This window comes from Ptychodera flava, chromosome 1 (genome assembly GCF_041260155.1).
Source record: "Ptychodera flava strain L36383 chromosome 1, AS_Pfla_20210202, whole genome shotgun sequence".
Taxonomy (NCBI): Eukaryota; Metazoa; Hemichordata; class Enteropneusta; family Ptychoderidae; genus Ptychodera; species Ptychodera flava.
The window spans coordinates 35,487,297-35,506,612 of NC_091928.1; the positions used below are offsets into that span (position 1 = coordinate 35,487,297).

The 19,316-nt window shown below is 39.3% G+C and overlaps 1 protein-coding gene across 1 annotated transcript in view; it reads right to left on the minus strand.

Annotated features, from left to right (window-relative positions):
* Positions 1–1,449: 1,449 nt before the first annotated feature.
* The window catches only part of LOC139136007 (bridge-like lipid transfer protein family member 3B), a 41,969-nt gene continuing 24,102 nt past the window's right edge, over positions 1,450–19,316 (minus strand). Inside the window, exons 3-16 of the mRNA XM_070703830.1 lie at positions 17,993–18,031; positions 17,239–17,315; positions 14,920–15,028; positions 13,855–14,247; positions 12,997–13,159; positions 12,191–12,277; positions 10,329–10,925; positions 9,907–10,019; positions 8,761–8,859; positions 6,042–8,387; positions 5,144–5,294; positions 4,396–4,664; positions 4,006–4,081; positions 1,450–3,455 (exon numbers count right to left, since the gene is read on the minus strand). Of these exons, the coding sequence (XP_070559931.1) occupies positions 3,133–3,455; positions 4,006–4,081; positions 4,396–4,664; positions 5,144–5,294; positions 6,042–8,387; positions 8,761–8,859; positions 9,907–10,019; positions 10,329–10,925; positions 12,191–12,277; positions 12,997–13,159; positions 13,855–14,247; positions 14,920–15,028; positions 17,239–17,315; positions 17,993–18,031 (4,842 nt within the window). The 3' untranslated portion in view covers positions 1,450–3,132. The remainder of the gene's footprint in view (positions 3,456–4,005; positions 4,082–4,395; positions 4,665–5,143; positions 5,295–6,041; positions 8,388–8,760; positions 8,860–9,906; positions 10,020–10,328; positions 10,926–12,190; positions 12,278–12,996; positions 13,160–13,854; positions 14,248–14,919; positions 15,029–17,238; positions 17,316–17,992; positions 18,032–19,316) is intronic.

Genomic DNA, 19,316 nt, shown 5'->3' on the forward strand with positions numbered 1-19,316 from the left:
TATATTTTTCAGTGTTTTTCTCGTGCTGTGAAGATGGTGTGCCTGGGAATACATTTCACAATTTTTTACTATTTCTATCCATCTATCTGACAAATTCATATAGCTCCTCATCCAAAGTTTAACCAATACTCTGTGGTGCTTTGAGGGATAACTAAAATGCTGTCTGAAAAAGGTGTAAGTTTTAATTTAAACGTCTTTCGAGTGTTGACATTTTGAAAGATTCTAAGCCTCCAAGGGCTAAGAGAGTCCTAAAGGACAGAAGCTGCTGAAGAGAGTGAACGATGGCTGTAGGAAGTCAGATTTCATCTGGGTTGTGTGCAAAAGACATTTATCCCATGAACGAAGAGTACATGTGATGTAGAATGTGCTGTAATGATCTTCCTGAAGATATTGTGCAGAGAGTCCATTGAGGAGGGTCTTGTAAAGTGATGAGCAAGAGTTTGAATACAATATGATGATATACAGAAAGCCAGGGAAGGTTTTTTTGAGCACAAGTAACTCAGGCTCCTTGTTTGTGTGTGTGTGTGTTGATGGGTGTTTGTTAATTTGTTACATGGGATTATTCCCATATACAATAAAAGAACCAATAAAGGGTTGCATTGTGTTTAGGTGTATCAATATAAAGAATGGTGTTTGTTTGTTTGTTGTTTGTTTGCCGTTAGGAATGTGTCCACCACTCTCTCTAACCTTTAAAGTGGAAGTGGTGGACTTACCTGAGTGATTACCTCCTCATGGCAAGGGAGGGTATGCCTTATTTCACAATGTGGGGTTGTATTAGAAAATTTTTAAAGTATCATTTATTGACAATACTTGCAAACAAACAAACAAAAACCAAATACACAAACAAACACCATTTTCTATTGACAAACATGAACACAAATATAACTCTCTATTGGTTCCTCATTGTACATGGAAATAATAGGGTATATGGCACAATCAGAGGTCTATGATACAATCATAGATCTATGCTACATAGATCTATCTGACAATCATAGGGTCTCAGCTACAATCTAGCATTGACAATGAGCTGTTCAAGGATTTATGGTACAGCAACTTTCATCTGTTACAAAGAATTGCAAAATAGCTAGCACCTCCTTCAGCTACACACACACCAAGCCATTTTACTTCTATGCTGTATATTTTTACGAGTCATCGCAAAATCAAAATGAAGAACACACGATTCAAAAACATATGTGAGTGCTATTCCAATCACGACAGCATATTTGTTATTTCTTCCTCTGTGATGGACCATGGCAATGCCAGCACTGTAGTGAATATCCTAAATCAGAACACAATACTAATACAGTCTGGAACCACACATTTACTTTGCCAGTTCTTATCAGCTACACTGCCATGCTTGACCATTTTCTTTCAGCCTCAAATACATCATTCTCTTACATCCATTCACTGTTTCCAGTCACTACAAATAACAAACAAACATACAATAAGGAAGGTATCAAGAGTTTTATTTGCTCGTTCTCACGGAATAGCGCAATGATGGAAGGCAAAACAAGCGATTGAGGCTTGCAAGTACTGAGGTAAACATGTTTTGGAGTCATATTACCACTTTGGGAGATGCCATGGATTAACATATATGTCCATATGAGGGCCATGTTATTGTTTGGTTGTATGTTGGGTAATGCATACAATTCAATTACTGAAACTTGCTGCCTTGACAGTTACAAAATCTCATTACTTTTTCTTGCTATTTTCTCTCGGTGTTTCCCAAAGTCATACCCCACTTTGGGACACCAGTATAGCCTGATTTCAATAGGATTTCTACCACAGTACAGTCATTGGACCAAAAAATAAAGTACGAAACCGTCGATGTAAAAAGACATAAAAAAATAGCACAACAAATGGAGAAAAAATAATAACAGCACATCACGTGTAAAACCATCCAAAACAGGCATGCTGAATAGATCAAAGGATTCTGATTGACACCTTGTCCAGTCTATTCTAATGCTTAATTTGAAATCAAATGATACACTTTAATTATGCATGCTCTGCTTTGCGAAGGGGAACACAAGGTCAAAACATGTAAAGTCTGAATTGAACTCCAGTATGGACTTTATCAAACGTGTCTAATCAGAAAATTTCATGATTTCAGAAAAACTCCTGTAAATGATTGAGCACTCATAATTCAAGGCAGGCAATACTGGTATTATCAAGTATTTTCCTGACAACTACAAAATGATCATGTACTTATTTACAAATGGCATGTACCATTATTCACACTCACACATATTCATTATGGCTTCATTAGAAAAATAGTCTATCGTCCTTTGAAACTTATCATAATCAATTTACTTTCTTCCAGTGTTAACTAATCTACGATAAAGCGAAGTTCTTTTTCTATTTCAGGGTTTGGGGAAATGTACAACCTATGTACATATCACTGTACAATTATTTACTGGGTCCTTCAACAGCGCCCTCTATGGCTCTGCTAAAAGGAGAAACTTACAGTAATATTGAGTAGTTGCATAAGCTATTGCACTTGAAAACAAAAAGATAATATGATTGTTTCTTATAATACCTAGACATTGTAAAACACAAACAAGGAAGTTGATCACTTCAATTTGTAGATGGTTGCAAAATTAAGTTTCCACGGAATTGTGTACTTTAGAATAGCTTCTGCCACAGACAAATTAGGAAGAACTTTACGATAAGCCAAAAAGTTTTTCTGCTTTACTGGCTGAAGATAAGTTTTACTGTAAACAGTGACTGCGTATGGTACTTCAGACAAAGAGAGGAAGGCAAACACTAAAAGCGAATTCACAATAATTGTCACTTTCCTACCCACCCTGAAAATGATGTCTTTCATCAAGCAAATGTAGACAAGTATGATCCCTTTAAAGTTTCGAGTCGTCACTAAAATCTGTAAATTTGTCTTCTCCATTTTGTACTTAAGCACCATACTTGCAATGGGCAAAACCAAAAATTTGCAAGAAGGGCGGTATAAACAGAACTACACACAAACATGCACTGAAATGCATGCATTTCCATACGCGTTTATGCGCATTGGTTTTTGTTGGTACCTCCATAACATCAACTCATCAGCGTACTGTATCTGTGGAGCACTGCGCGTGCTTTTGTTCCGTAGTAGGCCCATTGTCAAATCATGTTTGGAGATTATTTGAGTGATAAGGTGGATGACGATCGCTTCAAACTCTTCAGTCTCACGACTTCTTGTCTCATGTTCTCTCGTTCACGCTCAACATCGATCAGCTCGTCCTGTAGCTTGCAGAGGGACTTCAGCAAGGACGCCCTCTCTTGTTCAACTGTGGAGAGTGCCGACCTGGTCATCTCCAGTTGCTCCCTGAGCTGTTGCATTTCCTCCAGGACTACACTGCTTTCGCTGCTTGGGGAAGTCACCTCGCTGATGCTGCCCTCCGGTGGTGAAGATGCAACAGATGAGGGAGCGCCCTCAGATGGTGTCTCCGACACTGTTGGAGCTACAAAAACGACAGAGGCAGTACCACCTTGGTTACAATGGTTATACTTACAGGATGGCTGTGCTTTTCAGAATGAGCCAACTCAACAACAAGAATGTCCTTCTAGTTCTAATCATTTATCTATACACCTCAATATACATCAAGCAAAAAAGTGAGCATTGTGCAAGCCATAACTTACAAATACCACACAGCAAGTTTCATAATACAAATTTTAACACTCAAATACGCTTGACAATTTCAAACAAAGTATGTTTGTGCATCCACAAACACACCTGAAATGTGTCACACCTGAAATGTGTTAGACATTTGATACTGATATGATACGCTCAACCCTTTCACCCCATTTATCAAAAGTACTTCAAACAACTGTAGCAGACCACAGTATGGTGGTAAAAAGTTTCACAATATAATGAGAAACGTTGTTACATCATAACCTGATGACAGACTACAGCATAGCAAAGAAAATTGTCTGTTGTATGCACAGGACCATACAAAGAAACAATGTTTTTTCTTTATAATGTTTTCAGCAATAAATGGAAACTGTGCTTACCTCCTTGTATCTCACTATGTTCACTAGGTATTTTCTGCGTCTCGCTGGCTGCTTCATTCTTTGCTACGAGTGAGCTCTGGAAAAAAATTGAAAATAAAAAAAATTAAAATGAAATATGTGCACCAATAAATGTTTCACACTTTCATCCCAGGGTGATATAGGACTTAACAAAAGACATTGATAGGAAAAGTCACACTACATCTTGTCACAGCGATGGAGTTGAAACACAAAGTACTTCACTTTGGTATTATGAAGTTCAGTAAACTTCCTGTATAACTTTTGGCATTACGGTACTCATGACAAAATTTCGAGATTTCGGCAAAAACAACAAAGATACAAGCACCTGGTAGGGCAATACTAAATTCTACATTGAAAAATTTCAATCCTCACCAGGAGTTTAAAGTTAGCTTGCGCAACTGAAACATCAATAGGCATTGGTTCCCCGCCTCCTGTTTCGCTGTCATCAATCATTTCAACCAATCCAGTCACTGATGCCATCAGCACCTGGGCATCAAGGCCGTCCACTTGCACACCGAGATGTTTAGTGGCACCCGGTGAGTATCTTTCCGCAGCTTCTCCCAGTGACATTCGTATCCCAGCGACAGGATTTTCTGATTTTGTCAGCGATGGAAGTGGATCTTCCCTTCTCCGATTGCTTTCTGTTGATAAACAAAGTAATGCAACTTATTTTCTGTTACACTTACACCATGCTTGAGTGTGTTTTCCACTACACTGTCTGAAAACCACCTCTGAAAAGTATAGTTAGTTATTGTTTCTTGCGTTGACCATCATCCATTAGTTTAAAACCTAGCTGGGTTCTCCTCAACACTGCAAACTTTTGTGAAAAATGTACATTATACAGTCAACATTCTTTACATACATATCTTCTTTGGACCTATGTGCAGTATATTCGATCTTTACTGAAGGAGAGCAGTGCGAATGACCCATGACCTTCATGGTGATGTATTCTCTTGCTCAATGATTAAGCAAAGTGGATTTCTCATGCATCCCATACGGTTAGATTCAACATGATTAGGTTACATTGTCAAGTATAAAAGTTGTTCTCTCACAAAAGCAAAATCTGCCAAGTTAAGAAAGCAGTAAGCAAAATAGCAAGGATACTGCAAAGTCTTATCACCTGAAATTCTATTTTCCAGATATTCTTGATAGTTGACGTTGCCTTGTTCATCCGGAACCACTTTTCCTAAAGTAAACTTGATGCCCGTCTTGTCACCAAACAGCTGTACACCAGCTTGCAAGTCACTCAATTGGACATTCATCACTGATACCTGAAAGGATACCAAGGCAGATTTCCATAATCACTTCTCTTTTTCTAGAAAATGTCCATGTTCCTGTCATGATAGTTGCCATTTTCTATCTCATCTGCAGTTAACTTTACACAAAATGGTCAAATAATTCGATGAAAAGGCAGCAGCAACCCTTTTTCCTAGTTTCAAACAAAGCAAATGTACAAACTTTCATTTGAATGACACATACTGTGGTATGAGCATTATGGTGTGATATGAGCATTGTGGTTGAGATGAAACCACATGACTAAAACAGCGTACAAGATAACGTCAATACTAAGCCTAATTCTTTACACACTGCACTTGTGCACGATATGAAATGGAAAAACAATCCATTTTAGCCCGGGGTGTGAAGCAATATGATTGTACAGTTGTATGCATCTCAAAAGTAAACGACTTAAACTTTTGCATAAACTTTCTTCTATGAAACTTTCAACCATGGTCTCACCAAAACAAGAATAAAAATCAGGCTCACCATGCAAATTCTGAAAACAGAGAAACAAATTACCTGACATTTACCGATATTAGAAATTCAAAATGGCTGCCATCCCTGTGTTAACTCTATGGACAAAATAACATTTTAGATTTTTGAAAAACCAAGATGGTGGAAATTGTTCTTACACCAAGAATTTTAAAATGAGGTCCCACAAGTTGTAGACCAGTAAAGTAATGAAAAAATTTGACAGCCCAAATATCTCTCTCCAAGAGGTGTATTCTTCCTCAACTTACTAAATCTGATGACTGGCCATCATCTGCATTCTGTTTGTCCTCATCATTGCCTGTCTGAGTTGTTGCATCCACCGTCTGGTAGCCTGCATCCTGTGTCCTTTCCACTTCCAACTCTGCCAGCAGTTCATCATCATCATCGTACAGATTCGACATACTTCCTGTCCTTTTCCCAACAGGACTGCCTATCGCATCACTGTCCGATGCCGACTCACTCATCTGTGATGCAGAAGAGGTAACAGTTCCCTGACTTTGGTTCATTGACTCCAAGAAGTCTTTGGGCGTCTTATCATTTGCACTGACACTGTCTTTCTGTTCAAGAGCGTTTGCATCATCAGTCGCTATTTCTCCTATATCCATACATGTATCATCATCTCCTTTTCTGTACCGTAGGACACTGCTTCCGGACGTTGAGCCATCTCCATGTGTTAAGTTACTACCCGGAACACTATTAATTGAATTGTCATCTCTGACCAAAGAGTCAACTGGTTTGCTCTGCGAAGGATCTCCATCAAACTCTGAATCCTTGCCCAAGGGTTCCGCAGTGTCTTGGAAGCTCAAAGTTGGATTGCCAATCTTAACTTCTTGGTCATCATCATCATCCAAATCTAGGAGCACAAACTCAGAATCTGCATTGAAGGATTGGTTTTCCTCCTGATCTGCTCCCTTGTCTAAGCTTTCTGAGGAAAGGTTCATGGTTGATTTCGATGGAGTCTCGTCAGTCCCATTCAAAAGAATTCTGCCAGTACTTTCAGCATCTGTAGCACTTTCAGCATCTGTTGTATTCTCTGAAAGCACTGATGGATCCTGCATACTTATCATGGAAGATTCTTCTCCATGGTTATTGCTACTGCTTTTTTCCACATCAGTCGCTATTTCATCTTTGTCGCTAAGGGTAGCATCTTTGTCGCCATCAGCATCATCAGCTTTGCCTGGCAGAGGTGGCAACACTAGGGTCAGCTCTGCTGCCTGCAGCCTGGCTGCGATGACAATGCTTGACACTTTGTCCGACTTCCCTTGGAACATCACAATGTCCTCCTCGATGGCATCAGACATCTTCACCAAGGAGTCTACCAGTCTCATCAGGAACAGATACTGCTGCCGGTTCAAGATTATCCTGAGCTTGCCTTTGGCCTCCACAATCAGATGTGTGTCTGCGATGTTCTCATCTCTGGAATCTGAGCTGTCGACGCTGTATGTGCCGGGCTTTGATATGGAAGGAATATGAGAAGCTGAGGTTGACATGGATCCCAAGGCACTGTCGGAAGTTAGTGAGGAAGAGTAGGAGCTCTCCATACTTCCAAGTCCCGGATACGATCCAACTTCACTATTGGACAAAGCCACTCCGGATGTTAACGAGCTACTCAGAGATGAACTGCTCTGGGACTGGGACATTCCCGAATCGTGAAGTCCTTTCGATGAGGGCGGCATATCTCCACTAGGGGTGCCAGGGTGAGAATGGGAGATCTTAGGAGGGGTAAAACTGCCACTCATCCCCCGGTTGTGCAGTGGAAGGGATCCGGTATCACCTTGTGACATGATGTACCCATGGGAACCAGATAAGGAAGAGCTTCTGAGTGACTGCTGACTTCCAGATCCAGGAGAAGACATCAGATCTGACATGGAAGAGCTGAATTCACCACTGACGTCACTCACTGTTGGTGACATTGACCTTCCTATAGGATAGCTCACGGATGCAGCTTTCCTGTGACCAAACAGTCTCCTCTTGTCTAGGTGCGAAGGTTCTGCATTTCTTGATTCAAATTTCTTCTGAAGGTCAATTTCTGAACCCTCCTTGGCACTGCCCTCCTTTGAGGGAAAGCAGGCCCACAACTCCATGGGGATGGATTCTACGAATGGAACAGGTTTATCTTTGGCAGATTCGATTCCAAGGAAATCCAACCATACTTGATCACAGTGAATACACCAGACATCTTCTGCTGCTGGTTTGAAGAAAGCTTTCTTTCCAACAGGTTCTTTCTTGTATTTTTCCACCGGGGGCGGTGTAACTTTTAATGGCACAGAAGGAGTCTGTGGACTGCTTTTTCCGTGGACAGCTATCGGAGCACTTCCGTTTCCTGCGCCATTTCCATTAGTTTCCTCATGTTTGTAGGCATGATTCCAGAGCATCTGTGGAAGGGCATTCAGATCCCATGGTTCATTAGGAAACTGCTGGAGATTTGTGAACAGCTTTCCGCCGTAGATGTTCTGCACTGCAGAAGCCAAATCAGAAATAGAGGACTGCGTTCCAATGCGACAGTTCGACAGCGTCACTTGTGAGAACTGTATTTGAAGGGCTTTGGGCCTCTCTGGTTCATCTTTGACCTCTTGCTCAGATGGAATGGTTATCTGTGAAAAAAGAAAGAAACGTGAAGAGGACCTATATTTAATATTTCATCTTAGTTTTTAAATATTTCTACCCCAACTTCTTATGTTATCAGGATGATTACACCTGGACTAGCATATTAAAACTACATCAAACTTGCTCATCGAAGCTAGGGTCTTGGATAGGGTTGCATCCCCTGGACTTCATCCTTGTGCACTACAAGACTGATTCTGCAGATATGGAATGACCAGTACATGGACTGTTTAAGTATCCAACAATTGACGTCTGTCATGAGTAGTTTATGCTATAAGGTGAATGCATATATCGTACTGGCTATGATGTACATAGAGTATACCGGGTATATCAAGTCTGTGGCCTTCAAAAGATCAGCCTTACCTTGGGCATCAGTGCATCGATGCGGATGTCCACGTGGTCCATGTCTGAGCCAATACTAGAACCAGTGGTTGAACTAGTCTCACTGTCACTGTCTGATTTCTGCAAGAGACAAATGTTCACATAGATGAGTGGCAGGCGAACAGATCAAAGAATGGTCTACAGTGTGGCTTTACTTATTACCGTACTGGCCTGTGAAAAGAAATCAAAAATGATGTGTTCAAATAAATTGATATCCTATCAATAAACTTGAATTTGTATTAATAGCTCTGTATGATCTTTCATGCAACTACTTTTCAACAAGAAACTCTAAAATATTAAAACGTGTATGTGATCTCTTTACATGCCTGGTTATACATATGGCAAGCCCTGCTTTTATGATTTCATTACAGATGAACATGCAAGTCCTTATACACAGTACACATACCCTCAAACTAACAACATTTCCGGACTCACAGGGTCAATTTTGGAATTTTTTTAGTTGGGCCCTCACCAATACATGCAGATTGAACATTTTCTTGACTTGGCAAGGACATTCTTAACCAATTTGGCTTAGCGAGTGTGTTTTTTTTCTGAATTGGAAATAGTATAACAATGGCCGATGAATTGCACAGGTTATTAGGTGGATACTTCAGGTACATGTATCTCAAACCATACACTCTGAGTTCCAAAACCGAGTCGTACTGACATTTCAAAGTACTGGTACTTGCATACACCCAGTAAAACTGCTTACTCAAACTTGTATACGCTGAGTACATGGCCTACTCAGACTTGAATGTGCCATGTAATACATGTACCGGTACCTATAAATACATGCATGTAATATACAATATATCTCTGAGCTAACAGATAACTCATTCTCATAACACAGAGGATGTCAGAACCTGTCAAAACAAGACCCGATCTTTCAAAACACATTCATTTTATTACTTACAAAGTTTACTGCTCGATATGTTGACCATCTGCACTTTAGAAGAAAAGCATTTCATTTTTACAGTATCTAGTAATCTGTTGCGCAATGTAAACAATCAGAAGTTTTTGAAGGAGGACTTCAGTCGTCCAAGGGCGACTTATTATGATATTTTGAAGTATGACACTGTGCAGCATTGTGCTGGTAGAATTGCTAAGAGCCTGAACTCTCTCCCTTACCGTTTGAACTCCTGTCGCCATGAGGTTGGCAAACTGATTGATCCACAGGATCGTTGTGTAGTCAATGTCTAGGCGGAGTGGGTTTAACTGCCAGAACATGTTAGCTTCAGGAACTGAAAGGAACCAGCAAAATAGTATTATGGAGATGTAATGATTTGTGGTAATTGGTATTTTGTACTTGATTTTGTGTTTGGATAACACTTGTTCAAGAGATAGTATTATTTATAATTTTTCCATTCGGTATATCATTGTATAAACTCATTATGATATTTGTATTCGACTGTAAAAGACTCTTAAACTTGTACCGCTGTAAGGGTTTCAACAATAAGATGAATAAATTGCAGTACCGGGTGTAAAACATCATCAAGAAACAAATCACTTAAGCTGTAAATGCAAGGAAAAACTAGATAAAGGTCAGTCACCTGGATATTCCAGACCTTCTGGAAAATAGTAGGAAGTGATTTCCATGTGGATGGATGACATTTCCGGTGGAAGAGAGAACGTTTCCTTATCAGAGTAAAAAAATTTCTTATTCGCATCAGTTGAACCTTCTGTAGACACGGCATAAATTGCAAAGTCCTCAAGACGCAAAATCATACAATTTTCCATCAACTTAGGCTGTCTTTTTTGCTTCCTTTGAGTTTGACCCATGATTTGGTGTTGACCTTTAATTGGCTGATTGGCTGGCTTGAGCTCGCTCTGACTCCGTGGTCTGTTGACCTGCACAACGTCCATATTTCTGTTATATCCAATCGTCTGTGGCCTTTGGATTTGTCTCAGAGCCTGCTGGGTCCCAAGTTCACTGTTAGTCCTAGGTCTTGTGACCTCTGAACTTTGACCCCTTAGTCCTCCCTGGTTTTGTATGTTATGTTTTATATCTTGTAAATATGGTCTCCCTTGCTCCCTGGCAATTTTCACTTGCTGTCTGAAGTTGGCTAGTAGGTGCTTGGCCCAGGTATCTCTTTTCTCCATGGTTTCAGAAAGCAGGTCATAATTTTCCCAGTGAGATCTGTCCGTGTCTGAAATCGAACGGCGAAATGAAAGTTGATCTTTGTGCCACAGATACATAATTATCCAAACTGAAAAGTTTAAACAGTAATTCCTACAGGAAATAAGAAACTTCACCAATTCAATTCTTGAAGTCTTGTCTAATACTGAATGAAGACTGTTGTGTAAGTCTTAAATTGAGGTTCTATTAGATACAGTTATATTATTAATGAATCCATATTTTGCATTAATTTTGACCTGTTTGTAAACTGTGCTTTCTTTTTGTACCCTGAAATCATGTCAAAATGTCTAACTTTTAACTTGTAAAAATTGTTAACAACTGCATTTTAGTCTGAGTTGAATTCATTTATCAGAAGCAACAAGCTTACCGTATATTGTATTCAATGTGTTGCATTTGCAATAATACTTTTTCTCCAATAAACTTTTACGCGAAGAAGACAATGTATTTGGTCTCAGGAGGAAAATGATCGAAATATTACCAAATCTTATAGCTATTGTCCCTCTACAGAGACAGATGTGCAATCTTGTGACAATTTCTTTTCAAAATGAGGCCCTCTTTATTTAATTCAGCCATGCTAACATATTGCTTGACAAAGCTACATGTATGGCTCTGTAAGGTATAGTAGAAATTTGAAAATGGCAGATAATAGGACGAATTTCTTCTACATTTAAAAATTATTTTTTCATGCTCTTATGTAATCTATAGGATATGAGCAGGACTGTGTTATCTGACACATTTCAGCATGTTTCAAAATCTACAACAATTCCTTTCATTCAAATACTGAAATAATGCCAAGAGATAACAAGTTTGTTTATCTAATACTCACTATAGACATGATAGAGACGGACATTTGGTTAGAAATCTATAGACAGATTTCTGCTTCTCAAAATAGACATAGTATTGATAGAAATCTAAAGTCAGATTTCTGATACACACAATAGACATGGTATTGATAGAAATCTAAAGTCAGATTTCTGATACTCACAATAGACATGGTATTGATAGAAATCTAAAGTCAGATTTCTGATACTCACTGTAGACATGGTATTGATAGAAATCTTAAGTCAGATTTCTGATACTCACAATAGACATGGTATTGATAGAAATCTTAAGTCAGATTTCTGATACTCAAATAGACATGGCATTGATAGAAATCTAAAGTCAGATTTCTGATACTCACTGTAGACATGATATGGATAGAAATCTAAAGACAGATTGCTCATTCTCATAAAAGACAGTATTGATGAAATCTACAGACAGATTTCCCATACTTACTGTACACATGATATGGATAGAAATCTAAAGACAGATTTCTGATGTTCAATTTCATGGCACCACCTTCTGTTCTTCTTTTGTATGTTTCTGAAAAACAATGGATGGATGTGTATTGTACATGTATCATTACAAAATTAAGCATTTTCAGGTGAAAGTTCATGTGTCTCTCTGCTATGAATAACTTCACGTAACGATGAAAATGCTTTCTGTAGACCAAGTTAAGGAAAAAGAAAGATTTGTTTCTGGTACCTGATATCAAGCAAAAATGATGTGGATGAACCCACGGATAGACAGTTCAAGTGCTACATACATGTACTCAGGGTATTTGTACAAATGCTTACAGTGTATTCAGCTGCCATCCCTCAGCAAGTCTGAGTGTCCAGAAAGTGGAACAACAGAATACACCGCAAGCCCAAATACCCCGAGTATGATGCGCTTGCAGTCTTGCTATGGGGTATTGCTATTATTACATACATGTATGTTACAACTGAAAACACAAATAACGACGCCTGGAACAAGGCATTTTGTTGACTAAAATTTGGCGGAATTAAACACCAGTATATCAAGTTCGCATTTATTGTCATCAGATTTGATATACGATGATGTCATCAAAATCTAATTGGCTGATCGCACTATACCCCCGTTCTGATTGGATAGGCTCTGATGAAGAACATTATTAAAGGGGGTGAAAAAAAAAAAAACCGTGCAGATCTCAAAGTGGTGAGGACAATGATCAGAAACAAGTCTTAACATTTTTGCATGACTGGTAAGTTCAATTCCTGGAGATAATTGCTCTAATTTGTTACCTTCTTTTCCCCTGTTCTGTTCATCAACAAGATGCATGTCTACTCTCTCTATTGATATGTGGTAGGAGCTCTCGATGATGTCATTCTCATGGAAATACTGCTCCTCTTGTGTCCGTTGTGCTTCTTGATTCTTAGACGTGGCTTGTTGTTCTATCTTCTTAGACTGCATGGCAAGAAAAGGTAAGAAAAAAGTTTAAATTGAGGTTATTTTGGTGACGCTGTAACTACAAGAAAAGGGGAAAGTCAGGTTATTATAATATCGTTAACTCATTGAGCTTCATGTTTACTGCCTAATTTATTTCGTCAGTGCACAAAGTTGTATCTACAAATTTTGTTACTTAGAGGTGTACCACAAACAATTGGGTAATAGAATAAAGTAGACACAATATATATGTAAAACATATACCTAAAATAAGATTGTACTTCATTGGAATTTTACCCTGTGTATGGTGTCACTCAAAGTCATTTCCAGAAGAATAGTGATTTTAACTAAATCTCTGTTGAGACCTTCTTTTACTGGTATGAACAAGTCATTGCTGATGACACAGTCCCTGCTGGATTATGGTGCACCATTAATTGACTTGCACATGAACACTACAATGAAATGTCTGTGTGCCAAGTTTGAATGAAATCTGTTCAGGGAGAGTTGAGTTATGGTTCAAAACCATGAAGAAAAAATCGCAACAAAATGGCCGCCCGGCGGCCATATTGGATCGCATCATGAAATAAATTGACCTCCACAATGCAAATCAGGATAAATGAGAAAGATCAAGGACAACTACATGATATCTTTCTCAATGATAAATTGATCTTGATGTAGATAATAAATAAACTTGTCAAATAAAATGTGTTTTTTACCTGAGACAGGATATTGGTATCAGCTTTGACTAAATCCTGCGCTTTCTGATTGAGACCACTCATCATCTGCAAAAATTCAACGGCAGCTTTCAGCTGCGAGTCCGTCAAGACTAGCAAGATGTCCGTCAGCACCACTTTCACATTGGAAGTTATCACCTGGCAGTCCTCCAGCCGTTTCTTTATCGCGAATCGGATCTTGGCGTCGTAAGTGATCACAAGAATCGGCGTCGTCTTTTCATTCCTCAGGGCATCTACGTTGATGCGCACCGTCTGGCATTGGGCCTCTTTGAAGTTCAAGAGTTCACCGGCAGTCTTGTCTCGGATGCGAGTGTCGTGCAGGTCGTTGGTGTACGACCAGTCCGGCTTTGTGCTTCGTATACTGAACTGGGACATCTACAGAAAAGTAAATTAAATATTTAAAAACTCTTCTACAAAATAAAACAAAATTACTTTTGGTTTTTATCCAGAGGATATGAAGGAAGTTTCAAAAATCTTAGCAATGCACTGTTTATGTTACAAATTCTTTACTTGACAACTTGAGATTTTTTTACAGATCCAAAATTTTTCGGTACAATTTTATTTCGATCTTTATATTTCTTTATTCATGTCTTTACTCATATTTCACAATCACACCCATGGCAACAAGATCGTTTTGTTTCTGAATGAAGAAGCATATACAGCCTACCCATAAACCTGCTAACCAAAATTGCACATATTTGAAAACAGCCTGGTGAAAGCTAAGTATGACAATTTTTCTCCACAAAAGCTTTCTGTCTGAGAATTTTTCAACCAAGACGTTACATGATATTCCAAAACTTGACAAAACCAAAACACAATGGCTTTCATACAACAAGCTAGCTAAACACACATACATCAATATCCCCGGTACTCCTTTCCCAACAAAGTAATATCAGTTTTGGTGTACAAAGTACAATGTAGGCTGACATAATTTACTTTTTTCTGAATATTTGCATGGTTTGGAGACTTCATGCAAGACAAAAATGTTTTCCATGTAATTTTGATTACTTTTTGTTTCGTGTGTCTTGAATGAAGCTTTTGACTTACCAGTATTGATGCGTGGAAGGCATGGGACTTGAACGCCATGGAAATTTCATTGACGCTGACATAGAGACCGTCTATTACCCTGTCTGAGAGACTGTACTTGCCTCCAGAGCTGTTGATTCAAAAGGAGATGAGAACATATCTTGTGAAAATTCACCTTGTTAGCTGGTATGCTGATGTGTCCATTGCATAATATGACACAGGTAACTCTGTGAATATTTTGTTCAAACAGTACCAATGGTAGCATATTACACAGACTTCATTAGGGCAATGTCTTATAGAGGTATCTGGTTTGGGCTTGTCTTGTACCTTTTGCAAAATTTTGGTGGTTATTTTGGAAAACAGTGCCACATGGACCTACACTGTAACTGTCTTGTAGAAATCTGATGGTACATGTACCGGTAGTCCCGTTGGACTGACTATAGCCCTGTAGTAATCCTAATGCATTCATGCACTGTATTTCTAGGAGGGGAAGATATCTTGTAAGTTGTAGATGCATTATAATGCTTCAGTTCAGAAAATTTCAAACAAATGCTAGAAAGATACTGCACACGTCACTTAAGATTCTATTCATGAACACCATTAAACCTTTTCCTGCCAAGTCGGTGAAAATCCGCTTGAAATTCGGTGTAGCTAGAAGCTGAGCAGCCACGGCCGTTATTCTCCTAAGGCGGTGGAAATCGGGCTACTTTTTGGTACCCCCTTTCCTGCCTAGTCGACGGCACTACGTTTTGCTATCCCCTGTGCGTTTAGGGGTCATCCGAGGACAGGTTTTCTGACAAGGAACGCCTTTTCCCCTCGAAATGGGTTCGCAGGGAGTCGATAGACAGGGAAAGGTGCAGAAACCTGTCCGCCAGTCCCCCACACCCGAGGGGGGCTGGTTTTTTTTTACCGCTTTTTAGCGGACTTGGCAGGATAGCATGGTGACGTTTTCTGGCGGAGTTGGACGTACTTGGCTGCCTGGCACTATAGAGATTGCTGCCGAACTTGACCAACTCGGCAATGCTAATCTAGAAGGCTACCTCTTGCAAACGACTTGGCAGATATGCCGATGGTGCGAGACGAAAGTCACTTATTCAGTTGTGCGTGACTGAAAATGAGAACGTATTTTTGACGGGACGGCTCGACTTGTTCCTCCCATGGAACGGATATGAACGACTCGGAAATACCATTACAAACTGGTGTCCGACGTACTAAGCTGGGCTTCAGCTCTGCAAGTTCAAGCCAGGCAACGTCCTTCACTGCCTGGCCGTGCCATTCAATGGACGTAGCTTTGGATTTTTTATTTATTCCACCGTCCGAAGTATTGGCTCTGGTTTGCAGGCAAACGTATCCTCTTGCCGACGCATTGGTAACTACGTACGCTGTTTGCGTACAGAGAATTCAAAAGGGCACATGAGGTCAATATGCTACATGTACGGGGATACCGCCTGCATTAGCAGGGACTGCTTTTGTTATGCAAACCAGCTAGCAGTACAATATGGCTGCCAGCATGTGGACACGTCGATGGCTAGAACAATGGAAGCATATTGCGTTGCACCCGTGCATCGCAAAAGTGAACTGAAGACTTGGGGGTAGTGACTGGTTATCACTGGTTAGCTGCAGCCCAAGCCATGTCGGTACAAACCCGTACCTGACTGAGGACCACTCGATTAAGTCAGTAATGAACGGTAACACTCGTAAGCCAACTCCCAACTGAGCTGGCAAAACTACGTAAAGCTGTGCTTCAATGGCTCAGCCATGTCGTTAATACAACGGCAAAAACGTAGTTTTTGTGCTACACTGCCAAGTCGTTGGAGGTACGTATTCAATTGACCCTACCCTGGGGAAACAGGACAGGTTTGACGGTGCTGCTGCACCCCTAGCACGACCCTCAGGGTCTCTGACTAACAGACGAGTGAGGTGATGTTTGTGCCTAGCGGACGTACGTAATACTGAAGGAGTTTATTTCCGAAAAAATAAACATGAAACGGCAATAAAATGACGCACTCCCAGGGGCAAACAAAGCCGGTGACCTCAATTTTTTTCTGCAGCAACCCTTGAGCTCCTTCCCCTGTCTACGGGCATGTAGAAATTATCGAAGTCTAACACGTATAAGTACGGCTAAAACTACCCTGAAAATGGGCGATTTCTGCCAAAATGGCTGGCAGGATAACATGCAGGAGAGCCAATCTTTGCAGGCACATATTATGGGGCGGTTTTCTACTGACTTGGGAGAATAACGGACAAGGGCGCTCGGCAGAAAAGGGTTAAATGTAACATCTCTGTCTTTCTATTCAAGGCAAATTATACATATTGAGGACTGTGATGGAGGTATCCTACCTATGCAAGGGGTTCTGTTCGGAAGGTGTGCGGAAATCCTGTACAACTCTCATCTCCACTTCAACTCTGTCCAAGTGCTGCAAAAAAAGATTCAATAGACGTGATCATTTTAGTTCTTAGTTCTTTCACAGTACAGATAATAGAGCTATTCAGTTCACCGAATTCCACACATTTGAAAAACAAAGGCATTTTTTGTTTTGTAAATGAGGGCGCACTCCAGTTTGAACTCCAAGAAGTAAATAGTGATTTCTTGCCGCTTAACTTGTACAGCAAGCAGCCTCATTAGTTTACATGTTAATACTTTTGTTTTTCAAATGTTGGGCAATTTATCAGAAAGTGAATTTATCATGGCATGAAACTTCTGTGGTTAGATGATTTCTCTATGATTTTTCTCTTTGATTTCTCTGTGGCTTAAGAATGACAACAGTTAATTAATTTAAGTAAAATTTGACACTTTAACTTATTCATGATGGACCATCTGACTTGATTCTCTTGAGTTTACTCAAAAATAAACCATGTATATCAGGGTGATTACCAGAATATTCTCCTGAAAACAACTCATATGAATTCGGTTAATGTAAACAAACACGTCAGATTCACATATGAAGATGCAATTAAATTTGCCATTGGTAAGTATGGTAATGGCTCTAAAATGTGTAGTGGTATGCTACAGAAATGCAAAGATGGTTTCTAAGAATATTCATTAACATTTCAGATATGATTTCATAAAAAAAATTGACACTATCATACTCACTATGTGTGCAGGAGTTGTCTTGAGTTTTGTCCAGGGTATCTGATAAACGATGTAAAACAAAACAATATACATGTAGTGAGTGCAGTGTTGTTGTACAACTCTTCATGGCTCACTGACTGCATTATTACTTTCACAGAACATTAGGGAATTGACGAAAGACTGTATGGGTACTCCTGTCTGAGCTTTTCATACCACAGTAGACTCTTACAATACATTGAGTGAGTTCCCTATTGATGTCTTTTAATTTAATGAATTCGATTGCCAGTATTTCCTTATTATACAAAAGCCTTTCATTAAGGGACTGTTCTACCGGTATACAACAGAAATGGGGTAATCACGCAAACATTATAATTTTTTACCCCAGCGTTTGCACAGATATGGTTTGTGCTGCACAAGCCTGCCAGATATAAATCTGTGTTATATATGGCTGTACCCTGTGCCAGTTTCCATTTCTTCAAAGCAAAGATTTTTATAACAGATATTGCGATGACCCTGGCCTTGATGATTATTAGAATAGCATCTTTTATTTGTGTTGGAAACATGTAATGTATAAAAGTTGTTGTAACTTTATTTTATATCTTTTTAGTGTACTTTTAATTAAAGTCACTTCTGCACCATACTGTTGATGAATAAGCATACAAGACATGTTCACTTGTGTGCACATGGTTTATTTGTATAAAATTTTCTGATCATTGAAGTAACTTCACCTTACTGATGTAACACATTGGTCAAATTCAAAGAAGTTAGCTTTAAAAAAATTGTGATTTTTGCCATGCCACACTGCTCTGGAACAATTTGCAAATTTTTTCTTGTTGAAAACAAATCCATTTAATACTTAAGTTGCAAGCATCAGGTGTGTTGTAAATTTGCATTGTGTACAATACATGTATGCAATGTTGTTGTTGACAAAGGAATTCTAGCAAGGACTGTAATTCAATGTTCAATAACAATATTGGACACTGCACACACTGTCCCAATTGGTAAGGGTCTCCCCTACTTCAGAGTATTGTGGTACAATCAGCCCGTCATACAAAAGACCAAACCTGTCATCAAGGGTTGTAAAGGAGTATAACAAAGTGGGTGTGACACTGTCTATATGTTTAATTCCTCACAAAGCCAGGTGACTAATCTTATATAGTATTACTATTAGTATCGTGAGTTACATGTACAGTACTGCACAACAAACAAATGTTGCCAGCATAAGTGTAAAATTGATGTGCACGCATTGTACGTATATGTGCTGTACAATGATTATGGATACAGTAACAAAATCATACATGTACATGTAATTGTTGCAGTTTTGGAGATAATTTTGACAGGGGAA